The following is a 12,950-nucleotide window of genomic DNA, read 5'->3' as shown; positions in this document are numbered from 1 at the left end:
TTTGCATATTAGCCTTTTGTTATATAGGATGGTATAGATGCTGGAAGTGAACTCTTCCTAAAACATACATTTGAAAGCTGTTTGTTTGGCTTCAATAAGAAAGAAGCACTTACCAAATTTAGAATAGACTTTGACTGGAGAAATATCTGATTATTTGAAAGTTGAGAGCATAAATAAACAACTGACATTCACTTGTAAAAAGCACATAAGATTTGCTTTGTTTACTATGTCATGCTTACATACATTAGTTCAAGTTCATGTAAGATTCTATTGCCAAGAAAGAGATGAAAATGTTTCTTTCTGGAAAAGTGAGGTAGTCAGATCATCTTGGTATCTCTTCAAGGTTAGTTCAATAACAAAAGCCTCAAATCTCTAACTTTGAGATATATTTTCATAGTTTTTGGAGTCCTTCCCACCAAGCTGCATCCCCATTCTATTTGGGGATGTTTGTTAAAAAGTAATTTTGGGCCCAGACCGGTTTGGCTCAATGGATAGAGCGTCGGCTTGGGGACTGAAAGGTCCCAGGTTCGATTCCAGTCCAGGGCATGTACCTTGGTTGTGGAAATATCCCCAGTAGGGGGTGTGCAAGAGGCAGCTGATCGATGACTCTCTCTCATCGATGTTTCTAACTCTCTATCTCTCTCCCTTCCTCTCTGTACAAAATCAATAAAATATATTTAAAAATAAATAAATAAATAAATAAAAGTAATTTTGGTATTTAAACTAATCAAATGTGAATTCTGTTTTGATAGAAATTGTTAATAAATGTGTGTGATTTTCTCTAGAAGACAGATAATCTCTACATACTTATATAATACCTATAATGTAGATTTCTCTTTTCAAGGTTATACGTTGGGTCTTCAAAGACATTCTCATCATCAGAAAAATCCCTGAGCCCTTTGCAGTGGTGTAGACATGTCCTAGATAATCCGACTCCGGAGATGGAAGCAGCAAGGCGCTCCCTGTGCCATAGACTGGAGCAAGGTAATTGCAAGCCGGTACCTTTACATTCTCAGACTCTCACCATTGTCAACTCTGTTTTTTTGTTGGAATAGATTCTTAAATGGAAAAATCTTGCCCTGAGGTGTGGCTGTTGCATGCACTGTACCTCACATGTATTACACATCAGGGGTTCTTAATATAGAACATATTTAGTTATTAATATAAAACATATTTAGTTATTAATATAGAACATAGTTTCTTGCTTATTTTTAGCCAGATTTTTAGCTTGTGTCAGTTTGTATTGTACAGTAGGAATACATTTTTTTTCTTTCTGTTTTCAAATATACTATAAGTAAAACGGGTCAGTTTTAAATTCTCTGGAAATGGTAACAAGGTTGTGTGGCTGAATTCCAAAGTAGAAAACTGAAGATCCATTGGACGTGAGTACTGGCTACTTTGAGTTCCTTAACTGTTTAGTTGGTTGTATAACTGGAAGTCCTAACCTTCATAAATTATAAAATAATCTTATATTATGTATAACATTAGTTAACTTAGTTCCCAACACAAGTTTAAATTGAAAAAAAAATTAGGACTGTTGTAAAAAAGAAAAATTGCAAAAAAAATGAGTAGTACTCAGTACCTTTGATTAAGTAGACTACTTAATTAAAGCTGTGATTATTTAGGCTTTTGATTGTCTCTTAACTTCTCAGTATCTGATTCAGTATCTAGGAACACTATTTCTATCCCATGGACTTCCTGCCTCCAATTGTCAACTTAAGTTTGAAAATGCACATTTCTGCCTGATCAGCTTGGCTCAGTGGGTGAGCATCCACCTATGAACCAGGAGATCACAGTTCAATTCCTGGTCAGGGCACATACTCAGGTTGCCAGCTTGATCCCCAGTGCGGAGTGTGCAAGACTGCCAGTCAATGATCTTCTCTCATCATTGGTGTTTTCTAGTTCTCTTTCCTTCTCCCTTCATCTCTGAAATCAATTTTAAAAAAAGAAAGTGCAGATTCCCGCCTCTTCCAGATTAAACCATCAGTGTAACTGGGAGTAGGGCCAAGGGAATCGGCATCAACAAGCTCACAAGTGTGGCTCTTATGGGCACTGCAGTTTGAGAACGTGCCTGAGAAGCTCTTCAGGGATAATGAATGATTATGAAAATATTTGGATGTGATAAGACAACAACGTAATATAGACAACATTTCTTGAGCTCTTAATTCTGTGATAGAACATTAAGTTTTTCATATCCTTTATTTTACTCAGTCCCACCCCACTAAAAGTGGGTACTATCCTCACTTTTAGAGGTGAGAAAACTGAAGTTGAGAGAAATTTGGGGGATTATGAGGCCAGAGTGATGCTCTGGGGTCAGAGATAAGAGCCTGGGCATCTGCAAAGACAAAGACTGTCCTTAACCACTATTCTCAACTGTGTTTTTTGTTTGGTTTTTTGGCACAGTCATAAGTAAGTTTCTATATGTTTAAGTATTTGGGGAAGATCAAATTTTAAAAGCATGTTTTATTAACATTTTAACTAAAGTGAAATAAGTTACTGAGTAATAGAAAGTTGAAGAGTAGAATAGGAACCAAGGAGTATTGGGGTTAAAACTTTGGCAACAGATGCTTATCTAAGAGAGCACTTCTCTGAGTCGAAAGACTCTAATCTAATCTTGATTCTGTTCCCTTTTACCTTCATGACCCTAAGCAACCATTTAGTTCCTCTGGATTTTTTCCCTTTCAAGGTTATTTAGCTCATCTCTACGTTTCTTTATCCTTGATTCAAGGACTTTTTAGATGTACATTTTTTAAATACATGAATGTGTCTTAACTTTATTTAAAATAAAATTTGGGACTAGAGTTCTTTAGCTCAGGGGTCACAGGCTTTTCTGAAAGGGACCGGACAGTAATAGGTTAGGCTTTGTGGCCCCACCACCCCTGCCATCACTACTAGAAAGCAGCCATAGATGCAGACATTAATGAACATTGCTGTGTTTCAATAAGTCTTTACCTTCCGATATTGAGATTTGAATTTCATGTGGTTATTTTTTTCATGTGTCACAAAGTAATATTTTTATTTTTTAAACATTAAAAAGTGTTAAAACCATTCTTAGCTGGTGGTTATTACAAAAACAGCAGCTTGGATTTGGGCCCTTTAGACTATTTGCATATAGGGTACATTGACATACTGCGCTCTCTCGCGCTCGCGCGCGCTCTCTCTCTCTCTCTCTCTCTCTCTCTCTCTCTCTCCCTCCCTCCCCCCCCCCCTTTTTTTTTTTTTTTTTTTTTTTCAATAGGGGAAAGGCTTTTGTTAAGTTTGATGTAAATAATCCTGATTGCTGGGGGCTTTTGAGAATTTAGACTAAGTGCCTGATTATCTGATTTTCCACTCATTGACTAGGGGCTAAAGCAGAATTGTGAGGTCATGGGGAAATGAATTGAAAGCTGGAGTTTTATTCATGGTGTTTTTTATTTAAATTTTATGTAATAGAGATTAAGCAGAGAACTAGCATTTCAAAACCAAAATTAGTCTTGCTAAATTTGTAAATCCTCTTTTGCTGTTAGATTAAATGCTTTTGTTCCAAAGATCCATAATCCCAATATGAGATAAGTAACCCTGTAGACCAGGTAATCATTGGTTGATTTTCTATTTTTGAAATTCATATTTTATAAAGCATTATATCTGTAGTTTAGAAATATTAGTCTTATGGGTACTTTAAGAAAAATAGCATATCCCTACCCCATCCTCTCATTCCCATTTTATTACCTAGATATAATTAACAAAAGCTGTTTGGCCCTGGCCAGTGTAGCTCCCTGGTTAGAGCATAAGCCTGTGCACTGAAGGATTGAAGGTTCAATGCCTGATCAATGCCTGCCTTTCCTGGGTTGCAAGTATTAGTTGGGGTGGGTGTGGGAGGCAACCAGTTGATGTGTGTGTGTGTGTGTGTGTGTGTGTGTGTGTGTGTGTCTCCCTCTCTCTTCCTCTCTCTCTCTCTACCCCTCTCTCTCCCTCTCTCTTCCTCTCTCTCCCTCTCTCCCTCTCTCCCTCTACCTTCCTCTCTCCTCCTCCCTCTCTTCCTCTCTTTTTCCCTCCCTTCCACTCTTTCTCTGAAATGCAATGAGGAAAAAAATTGTTCCAGTTAGGGCCCTAACCGGTTTGGCTCAGTGGGTAGAGCTTGGGCCTGTGGACTGAAAGGTCACAGGTTTCATTCTGTTCAAGGGCATGTACCTTGGTTGCAGGCACATCCCCAGTAGGGGGTCTGCAGAAGGCAGCTGATTGATGTTTCTAACTCTATCCCTTTCCTTTCCTCTTTGTAAAACAATCAATAAAATATATGTATTTTAAAAATCTAACAGGGTTAAAAAAAAGCTATTTGTTTTTACTTGGTTGTTTGCCTCTATTTATAAATTCCATGCCTATATGGCTATTGTTTGAATTGTAAATTTTAAATATTATCCATTGGCTTTTTACTTTGGGTGGTGAGGGTTTAATTTTTTTATTTTTATTTTTATTTTTTTTAATGTATCTGTAGTGAACCCCTTTACCACCTGAGTGGTTCAGGGTTTAGGTTCAGGGTTCGGGCTTTGGAGGAGGCCGCATGCAAATGAGAGACTAGAAAATATTAATTTGGAAATAATTGGATGCCAGGCGGGAGCCCAACTCAAGGGGAAGGACTCCCCCCTGCTCTGGCCTTGCTATCCCTTTTTTATTAAGACTATGGGATACATCATAGCCTTTAACCAAGCAATTCAATAATAGCCAATCAGCAGGGATTTACACAAAACAAGGTAGAAGTTGCTTTAGCTACCATTGTCTCAACTGAACAGTAGGTGGTTGGCTCTGACCTTTCAGAGCTTCAAGGTTGACCAGCCTTCCGGGTTCCTTGTCCACACCTCTCTGCTAGTGAAGGCAGTGGGTGGCTTCTAACACATATCCTCCCACTCCCCCAAAAAGCAACAGGAGAATATATTTTACTAAAATAGAATATAAGGAAAAGGCATTCTCTCCAGCAAGGAGACAGGTGATTACAGCACTGAGAGGGAAGAAGGAAGGCCCCCGTGACAGCTGTGCAGAGGGCCAGAGAGCCAGTTCAGTCTGGAGTAAGAGAGCACAGGACAGTTTTACTAATTTTAGGATGCATCAATTGATTATGACAGAAATAGTCACATCTAAGCCACACAGTATTTTATCATTGTGTTTCTGTTTTCCCTAGAGTTAATTGTAAAAGGACACTTACTTGATTTTTTTGGTCTTTGTCATTAATTTATCCTCAGACTCTCCAAATGAGCCATCCTTTGTACAGTTGGACATATATAGCCAAGTTGTCTTTTTTTTTTTTTTTTTTTTAAACTATCCCTCCTGGTAGTGTCCTGTGCTCTCTTACTCCAGACTGAACTGGCTCTCAGGCCCTCTGCACAGCTGTCACGGGGGCCTTCCTTCTTCCCTCTCAGTGCTGTATCACCTGTCTCCTTGCTGGAGAGAATTCCTCTTCTTTACATTCCATTTTAGTAAAATATATTCTCCTGTTTCTTTTTGGGGAAATGGGAGAGAATAGAGGATCCATGGGAGAAACTCATGTCTGGAAGTGCCTTGGTTGTACCCTCACTCTTACACTTGATCGGTTTTTGGACTCGGTATGGAATTCTGTGATTTCTCAGTATAGAAACCCTTTTCAACAGAGTTTAGAAGGCATTATCCCATTATATTTTAGCTTCAGGTTTGCTTCTGAAGTCCTGTTCTTTTCTAGTTTCTGATTCTTGTGACCTTTCTATTTAAAATACCCCAGGTATGATATTTTAGAATATTTTCTTCCTGGTATTTTGGAATTTCATTTTTGTACTGGATAGTCAGTGTGTAATTCAACCTGGAAACTTAAGTTTGACAATTTTAAGCATCACTTCTTTATAATTCTCCCCTCCCCTCCAGTTTTCTCTGTCCTTTTGTTCCAGATACTCCGTTATCAGATCTCAAATCTCCTGGATTCCTGTTCCCATTTTTTTTTATTTCTCTTTCTCTCTCTCTCTCTCTCTAATATATATTTTCAAATTTATATATACATATAAAATTGATTTTTTACAGAGAGGAAAGGAGAGGGATAGAGAGTTAGAAACATCAATGAGAGAGAAACATGGATCAGCTGCCTCCTGCATACCCCCCACCGGGTATGTGCCCGCAACCAAGGTACATGTCCTTGACTGGAATCAAACCTGGGACCTCTCAGTCCATAGGCTGATGCTCTATCCACTGAGCCAAACTGGTTTTGGCTCTGTGTGTGTGTGTTTTTTCCCTTGATTTTTCCCCCTCCTACTTTCCTGGAGATTTAAAAAACAAAAACAAAAAACCCTCTTCTGCACTCTTTGCTGCTTATTAAGTATCTTCTGTGTGTCAGAGACCATTGTAGGTAGTGGGGATATAGCAGTGATCAAAACTGATGTTAAGTCCCTGTGCTCTCAATATTTTTTACCTTCTGGTGTGTACTGACTTTACACTTACTCCTCCTGTTTTTCTGTAAGGTACTGTTATTTGTGTAACGTATCTTAAACCTAGCAGCTTTCTGTTTCAGTTTAAGTAATAAAATCCATTTTTCAGGAAAGCAGGGGCGGGAGCCCAAGGGTTACAGTACTTTGCTATAGACTTTGAAACAGTTGTCCTATGTTGGTTTCATCCTAGAATCCCTACCCTTTGAGGTACTTGGTACCTTCAATTCCAGAACCTTCCTAGGTCCTTGTTGGCTTATCCCCTCAGAGCGGTGAGTTTTGAGACGGAAGTCCTTTACCTGATGTTCATCTGTTTTCTCACTTCTGAATGAAATGACTCAGTCTGATGGGGCCTCCTCTCCTATTGTCTTTCATCTGGGTTTAGAAGACTTTTAGTTTAGTTGCCATTCTAGTGTGGGTTTGTAAGAGAATAGATAAGAAATCATATTTAGTCCTTCATATTGAAGAATTCTCACTGGCTTTCCATTAAGGGGGTCCTTTGTCAATGATAGCTAATTAACATATCACAAATTATAGTTTACTTAAATTTCATTAATAATTAGTATAAATATTTAATTGAAATAATGTGAACATTCTGTATTTTAGAAGTTTCAAGTAACTCTCTAATAAAGCATTTTCTTTATTTAGGCTTAATTTCTCTCCGAACAATCAGCATTTTGAGGGAACAAATATTATTGAGCATTTCCTTTGAGACTAGGACTCTTCATTTGAGTATGAATTGCTCAAGGACAGGGTCACACCAGGTAGAAGGGAACCTGACCTATCCTATAGGCTGTTGCTAAAATAAATGAATTTTTATTTCTTTCTGAACCCAATGTCACAATGACTACTGTTACAATTTCAGTTTGGGTTTTGAATATTTTAAGATGGGGTGGAGGCTTTGCCCACTTTCCTTACTAGCCCTCTCCTTCTTCCAGAAGAAAGTCTGGTGTCACTTGAAGTATCAGCTCGTGGCATTGTTTTCCCACTCACCAGCATGTTTAATTTTAAATAATCAGTTTTTACTTATTTTACTGCATTTTGTTGCATAATGATCTGTGGTTGCATACATTCCCATGATTTTAAAGACTTGTAAGACTATCCACTGCCGTGACAAGGAGAAATTAGGGATTAGATTTGAAGAAAGGGTAAAGTCATCCTTTAAGTCTGTCTGTCTCTTTTTTTTTTCTCCTTTAAATCTTCACTTGAGGACATGCTTAGAGAGGGAGAGAGAGAAGGAGGGAGAGAAACATAGATGTGAGAGAGGAGCATTGATTGATTACCTTCTCTACATGCCCCAACTGGGGATCGAACCTGCAACCCAAGCATATGTCCTGACGGTAAATTGAATGGGCAACCTCCTGGTGCCAAGGATGATGCTCAACTGGTTGGGCCACTCCGGCTGGGCTCTGTCTCTCTCTATACACACTCTTTTACCAAGGGATGTGTAAGTCTTTTTTAATGTTAGCCTGGGATTTCAGATAAGATGCTGCTTCTTAGCAAATATTTTAGATATTGGGTTATAGTTCTTGACCCAGATTTTTTGAGGGGAGAAAAGTACTCATAAGTTAAAGGTTAATTCCCTGTAGAACATGTGTAGAGAGGCCAGGGCTAGGAGGAGCCATGGTGTATCTAGTGGGTGGACCTTATATACGCTCCGGTTCCTTGGTCTTACATCCCATCCCATTCTTTTCTTATTACCCCCTGTACTCTAGAACTTAGCCTCTGCTGTTTTCTTGACTGCAAATTATCTGTCTTTCCTGCTTACGAAGGAAGTATCTCCGGGAACACATTGTTGTAAGGGTTTGTCAAGCTCAGTTTCTGTAGATAAATTAGGCAGAATTTCTCCCAAGGTTATCTCTGATTGTCTCATTGCTAATGGTAACTTCTTGAAGGACCTCTAGCTCTCCTTTTGCTACCTACATTTTTTATTTGGAAGACCTTAGATAGCCTTACTCTATCTGACATTGCTGTGAATGTGGATCTGTTACAGGAGAGTGTATGGAAGTGTTCAGGTTTTGTCTTGAAGTTGTGAGAACAAGCTTATTAAGATCCTGATCTTTTGAAAGTTTATTTTTCTGAACAAAATGAGGGAAAGTAAGTCATGTTTTGTAATATATAATTTTATAGGATGATAACAAGGGTATTATTATTGTTTTAAGATATTGCTAAGTGAAGTTTGTCTTCACAGCTCCAATTTTGCCAATTGGTTAACTGTGTGTGTGTGTGTGTGTGTGTGTGTGTGTATAAGTCACAATGGGATAATTATTTTTGGTGGAAAGTATATATATTCTTACTTTCCCTTTTCCAAACTGTTGTTTTTTAATGTGAAAATTTTATAATTTATAAAGTTAAATCTTTTGGTACTTCTAAATGTGCAGTCAGTCTATTGGTATAAAATTAAGAAAGCTTAGAATGATATTTTCTCCCCCCAAAAAACAAACAAAACAATAACAACACTGAACCCCTATTTGAATGTGCAATATTAGACAAAACTCAAAATTTTAGTTGTTTTCTTCTCCTTGGAAATTGTTCTAACATTGGTTATTTTCTGTTTGGAAGCAACTGAGGATAGGGGCCTACTCCTCAATTTCATTCTGAACTGCCAATGCTTAATAACCTTTCAAACAAGTTTTAAGTTCCGAATGTTTGGTTTTTGTGGTTTATTAATTTGACCATATTTAAGTTCCTTAGATGAACAAAGAAAGTAATTAAACAGTTGGTGTTATAAATGGAATCTGAGTAGCCAGGCCAAGAAGAAAAATCACATAGTGGTGCTCATTAAAATGCTAGTCTGAGGGTGGAGATTTGAGTCTGCTTTGTTCATCGCTTCCCCCTCCCCCTCCCCCAGTGCCTGGAATAGTTCCTATCACATTGTGGGTGTTGAATGCTAATTATGGTGGAGAGTTTTGACCTAGTAGTTAGACTTAGTGCTGGTAATGCCTCATCCCTAATTGAACTGTATGACTATGAGCATGCCACTTGTTTCTAGTGTTTTGCTAAGTAAGTGGGGACATTGAATAGGTTTCACAGAGCTATTTAGTAAGATTTCAGGAAATGTTGAATGTGAAATTACTTTGAAAAAGTGTGAAGTGCTTTATATGTGTATGCAGTTATTTAGTCAGAAAATGAACCCAAAAATACAGGGAACCCTCTTCGTTCAGCTATTTATACTTTATAGAAAACTAATAGTACTTTTTCCTTGGGGATGTCTGTTTTCTTTAATTATAAATAAAAATATTAGTTAGAGTTAGAAATGTCAAATTGAAAAGTTTTAATAAGTGTAAAGAATAGTAAAAAATTCAAGACACAACCATGTTAGTCTATTTCTTTTATTCTTCTGTTTCTTCTTAGGTTGATGTGTATTCCATTTCTGACATGCTTTTCTATATTCTTCCCCATTTCCCCTACCCCTTTAGAATATAAATAACAAACACTCACAGAACTTTCATGGATAGTGTTAGCTCACATGATACCCTACATTGGAATGAGACTAATCTAGAGTCTGAGCTAAGTCCAGGTCATGAGGCTGGGATGTTAAATAACCAGGTAATGATCAAAAAGCTTATCTAAGTAATTTGAAACACCCAATATGTGGTTCAGTTAATTTGGGCCAGTTAATAAAAGCTTATCTTGCCTTAAGATACTTGAATGTCCATAACTATTGAATCGGGACAGGTCACATTTGAGGAGTGTGGGTATAGTTTTCACAAATAGTGTAGCCCTACACAATTACTGTCTTGGGTCATGTTTCCCTATGACTGTCTCTCATCTCCTCTGGGATTATGCTAAGCAAGTGTGAATGGATATTACTTCTTTATTGAGTTTTTCTTAAATCTTCATGATACCTGCTCCATTCTTGTCTCAGTTGTTATGATGGAGTATTTATCTCTAAATTTAGCCAATGAAGTAGAAAGTGGTTGGCTCATCCAGTGCCCTGAAGGTGACCTTTTCATTTGTAAAAGCCACACAGATTGAACTGAGACATTAAGAAGCTTGTTAAGTGTCTGTCTCCTGGAACCTGTCCAGTCTCTCCTTGCGTGGCCCAAGATGTTATCTCCATCAGTTCATGTTTCCAGTCTTGAGGTACTCTGCCACATTTGGAGCACAAAATTGAAAGTTGGTCTCTACAGTTCATTTTAGGTAAGCTTTGTAAAGGATTCCCTTTCTCATTGGAAAAGTAATCTGGAACCATAGTGAAATTTTTGTGTAGAGACAGGGTCTCTTGACATTTGCTATTAATCACATGTGCTGGAAATAGAAGTCATGTTTCATGCCTATGAGCTTCTGTCACATATTTTCTTTTGTTTTTATGTTCAGAATAGCCCCGATGCTTTTGCTTCACTATTGGTAATGTTATTTAGTACAGATTGTAACAAATAATTGAGATTGTGCTCTCATGAAATTTGCAGTTTCTACCTCATGTGTTTCTATGTAGTCTTTATTTTGACTTTCTGTCATGATTAGGAATGTGTTTATTAAAATAAGCAATAACTCACCCTGGCTGGTGTGGCTCAGTTGGTTGGGCATTGTCCTGTGCACCAAAAGGTTGCTGATTTGATTCTTGGCTAGGACACATGCCTGGTTTGCAGGCTCAATCCCCAGTAGGAATGTGTAGGAGGCAGGTAATTGATGTTTGGCTCTGACACCGATTTTTTTCTCTCTCTCCCTCTCTCTTCTCAAATCTTTAAAAGAAACAACAAAGCAATGACTTATGACAGTGAGGATAAATGTTGTTATAATGAATATGTAATTGACATGCTATTTTGTTATCTACCTCAATAAGGAAGAAATAAACAATAGAGATTCTCCCAAATAATTTGTTTACTATTTTCCTACTACTTTGATAATTGATTAAAATTGCCTCCAATTTATTTTGGTTGCTGTTCATGTCTGTTATTTGTGACCTCTACAAAATAGAATTAGTTTATGCAATAATTTGTAGACTCTCCTTATTTGAAACACCAGGCCTTGATCGGAGAGATGATGTAAATGCTAAATCATAAAATAAATATATTGAGTACTTGATGGTGAAGCATAATGCTAGATACTAGGATACAATAGCAAGACAAATTCATTGGCTGGTGTTTGGAGCATGCAGTCTAGTACAAGAAGCATTCTAAATATAGCTGCTCTTGTTCTTTTTCTTCCTTACCTTTAAAACAAGCATGATGACGCTAATGGACCTGAGTCCGAGTGCTGTGGCCAGGAAATGCTTTCCCAAGGATATGATATGTTGAGGAATCATCAAGAAAGAGATAGGCAGGTACCTCTATAGGAGGGGCGGGGAGCAGAACAGCCCAGAGCACAGGAACAGCATGTGCAAAGGCCCTGAGGTGGGATGAGACCCACGATGTGAGAAGAACTGGCAGACCATTGTGATGGGAGTTTAATGGAGGGAGGTGAAGAGGGAGAAAACATGAACTGGGTGGCTCTAAATGAAACTAGAGAAGTAAGTGTGCAGGATTTTGAGGCAGTTAAGGATTCTGGATTGTGCCTTAAGATGGTTGGGAGGCCTCTGAATAGTTTTAAGCAAGAAAATGATATAATTCTGGATAAGAAAGCTATAGGGTACAGTCTGCATGGCTGAGCCTTTTTTGAAATCTGGAAAGATATGGGGACTGAAATAATGATTTTAGGAATCTTTTGGAATGTGAGTAAAGTTAGACTTTAGCACTTTTTAAGGGGGATTCTTTATGTAAACTTGGAAATGCTTTCATTAATATTCTGGTTTTCTCATTAATATTCTGAATTTCTTACATGACTTATATGAGAAGTGGTAGTTGAAAATGTGGCCCAACTCTTCATGATACTTAATTAACTTTGAAAACATAAAGCTTTGATATTCTCATTTACTTATAATACATAGAGCTTTAAACTTTTATATAGTATCAAGTTTCGTGTGTTTGAGTTTTCAGTTGTCAGTTTCTATTTGTGAGTTTAATTTTTTTCCATTGTTATAGCTGCAAGATTGTAATTCAAGGAACAGGATGTGTGTGTGTGTGTGTGTGTGTGTGTGTGTGTGTGTATAAGTAAAAGTATGTCTTTTGAAATTTGGATTTATAGTTGTATTTGCATTTCATAAGTATGTGTGTGTATCATACATGCTGTATGATTGTGGTTTCTGGTTTTATAGCATTTTTAGATAAGGAATGTTGGATCAGGAACAGGATTTTCTGGCAGTAGGAGTTGCTAGCATTTGCTGCAGATGGTGATTGAAAGTGGTGGGGATGTCTAGTCTTCAGGATGAAACAAGATACCTGTTTTTTTAAAAAGGTAGAACAATCTGAGTGTGGGATTTCTACTGCTCACTGAGACGCAGAGCTCGAGCTAATGTCAGGTGTGCACATTGCATTGAGCAGGGGCTGGGAGGAGTAGCAGATGGACTCCCTAAGCAGCCCACCACTAGGATAAAGACCTCTTTACCTTGTGTTGTGAGGATTTCAGCCATTTCTGCTGTTGCATGTCCAGCACCATGTGGAAAATTTACTATGAAGTAACCCATCCTTTACATTGTGCCTGTTTTCAGTT

At 37.8% G+C, this 12,950-nt stretch overlaps 1 protein-coding gene across 2 annotated transcripts in view; it reads left to right on the top strand.

The window, feature by feature from the left end:
* The window catches only part of SLAIN1 (SLAIN motif family member 1), a 58,725-nt gene that overhangs the window by 14,224 nt on the left and 31,551 nt on the right, over positions 1-12,950 (top strand). For both annotated transcript variants that reach the window (XM_084877123.1, XM_084877122.1), the window contains exon 2: positions 845-984. In XM_084877123.1, coding sequence (XP_084733249.1) covers positions 845-984 — 140 coding nt within the window. The remainder of the gene's footprint in view (positions 1-844; positions 985-12,950) is intronic.

This window comes from Pipistrellus hanaki (assembly GCF_964339955.1).
Source record: "Pipistrellus hanaki genome assembly, chromosome: 3".
Classification (NCBI taxonomy): Eukaryota; Metazoa; Chordata; class Mammalia; order Chiroptera; family Vespertilionidae; genus Pipistrellus; species Pipistrellus hanaki.
The sequence above is the reverse complement of the archived record's forward strand: the minus strand, read 5'-3'. Positions and strand labels throughout refer to the sequence as shown.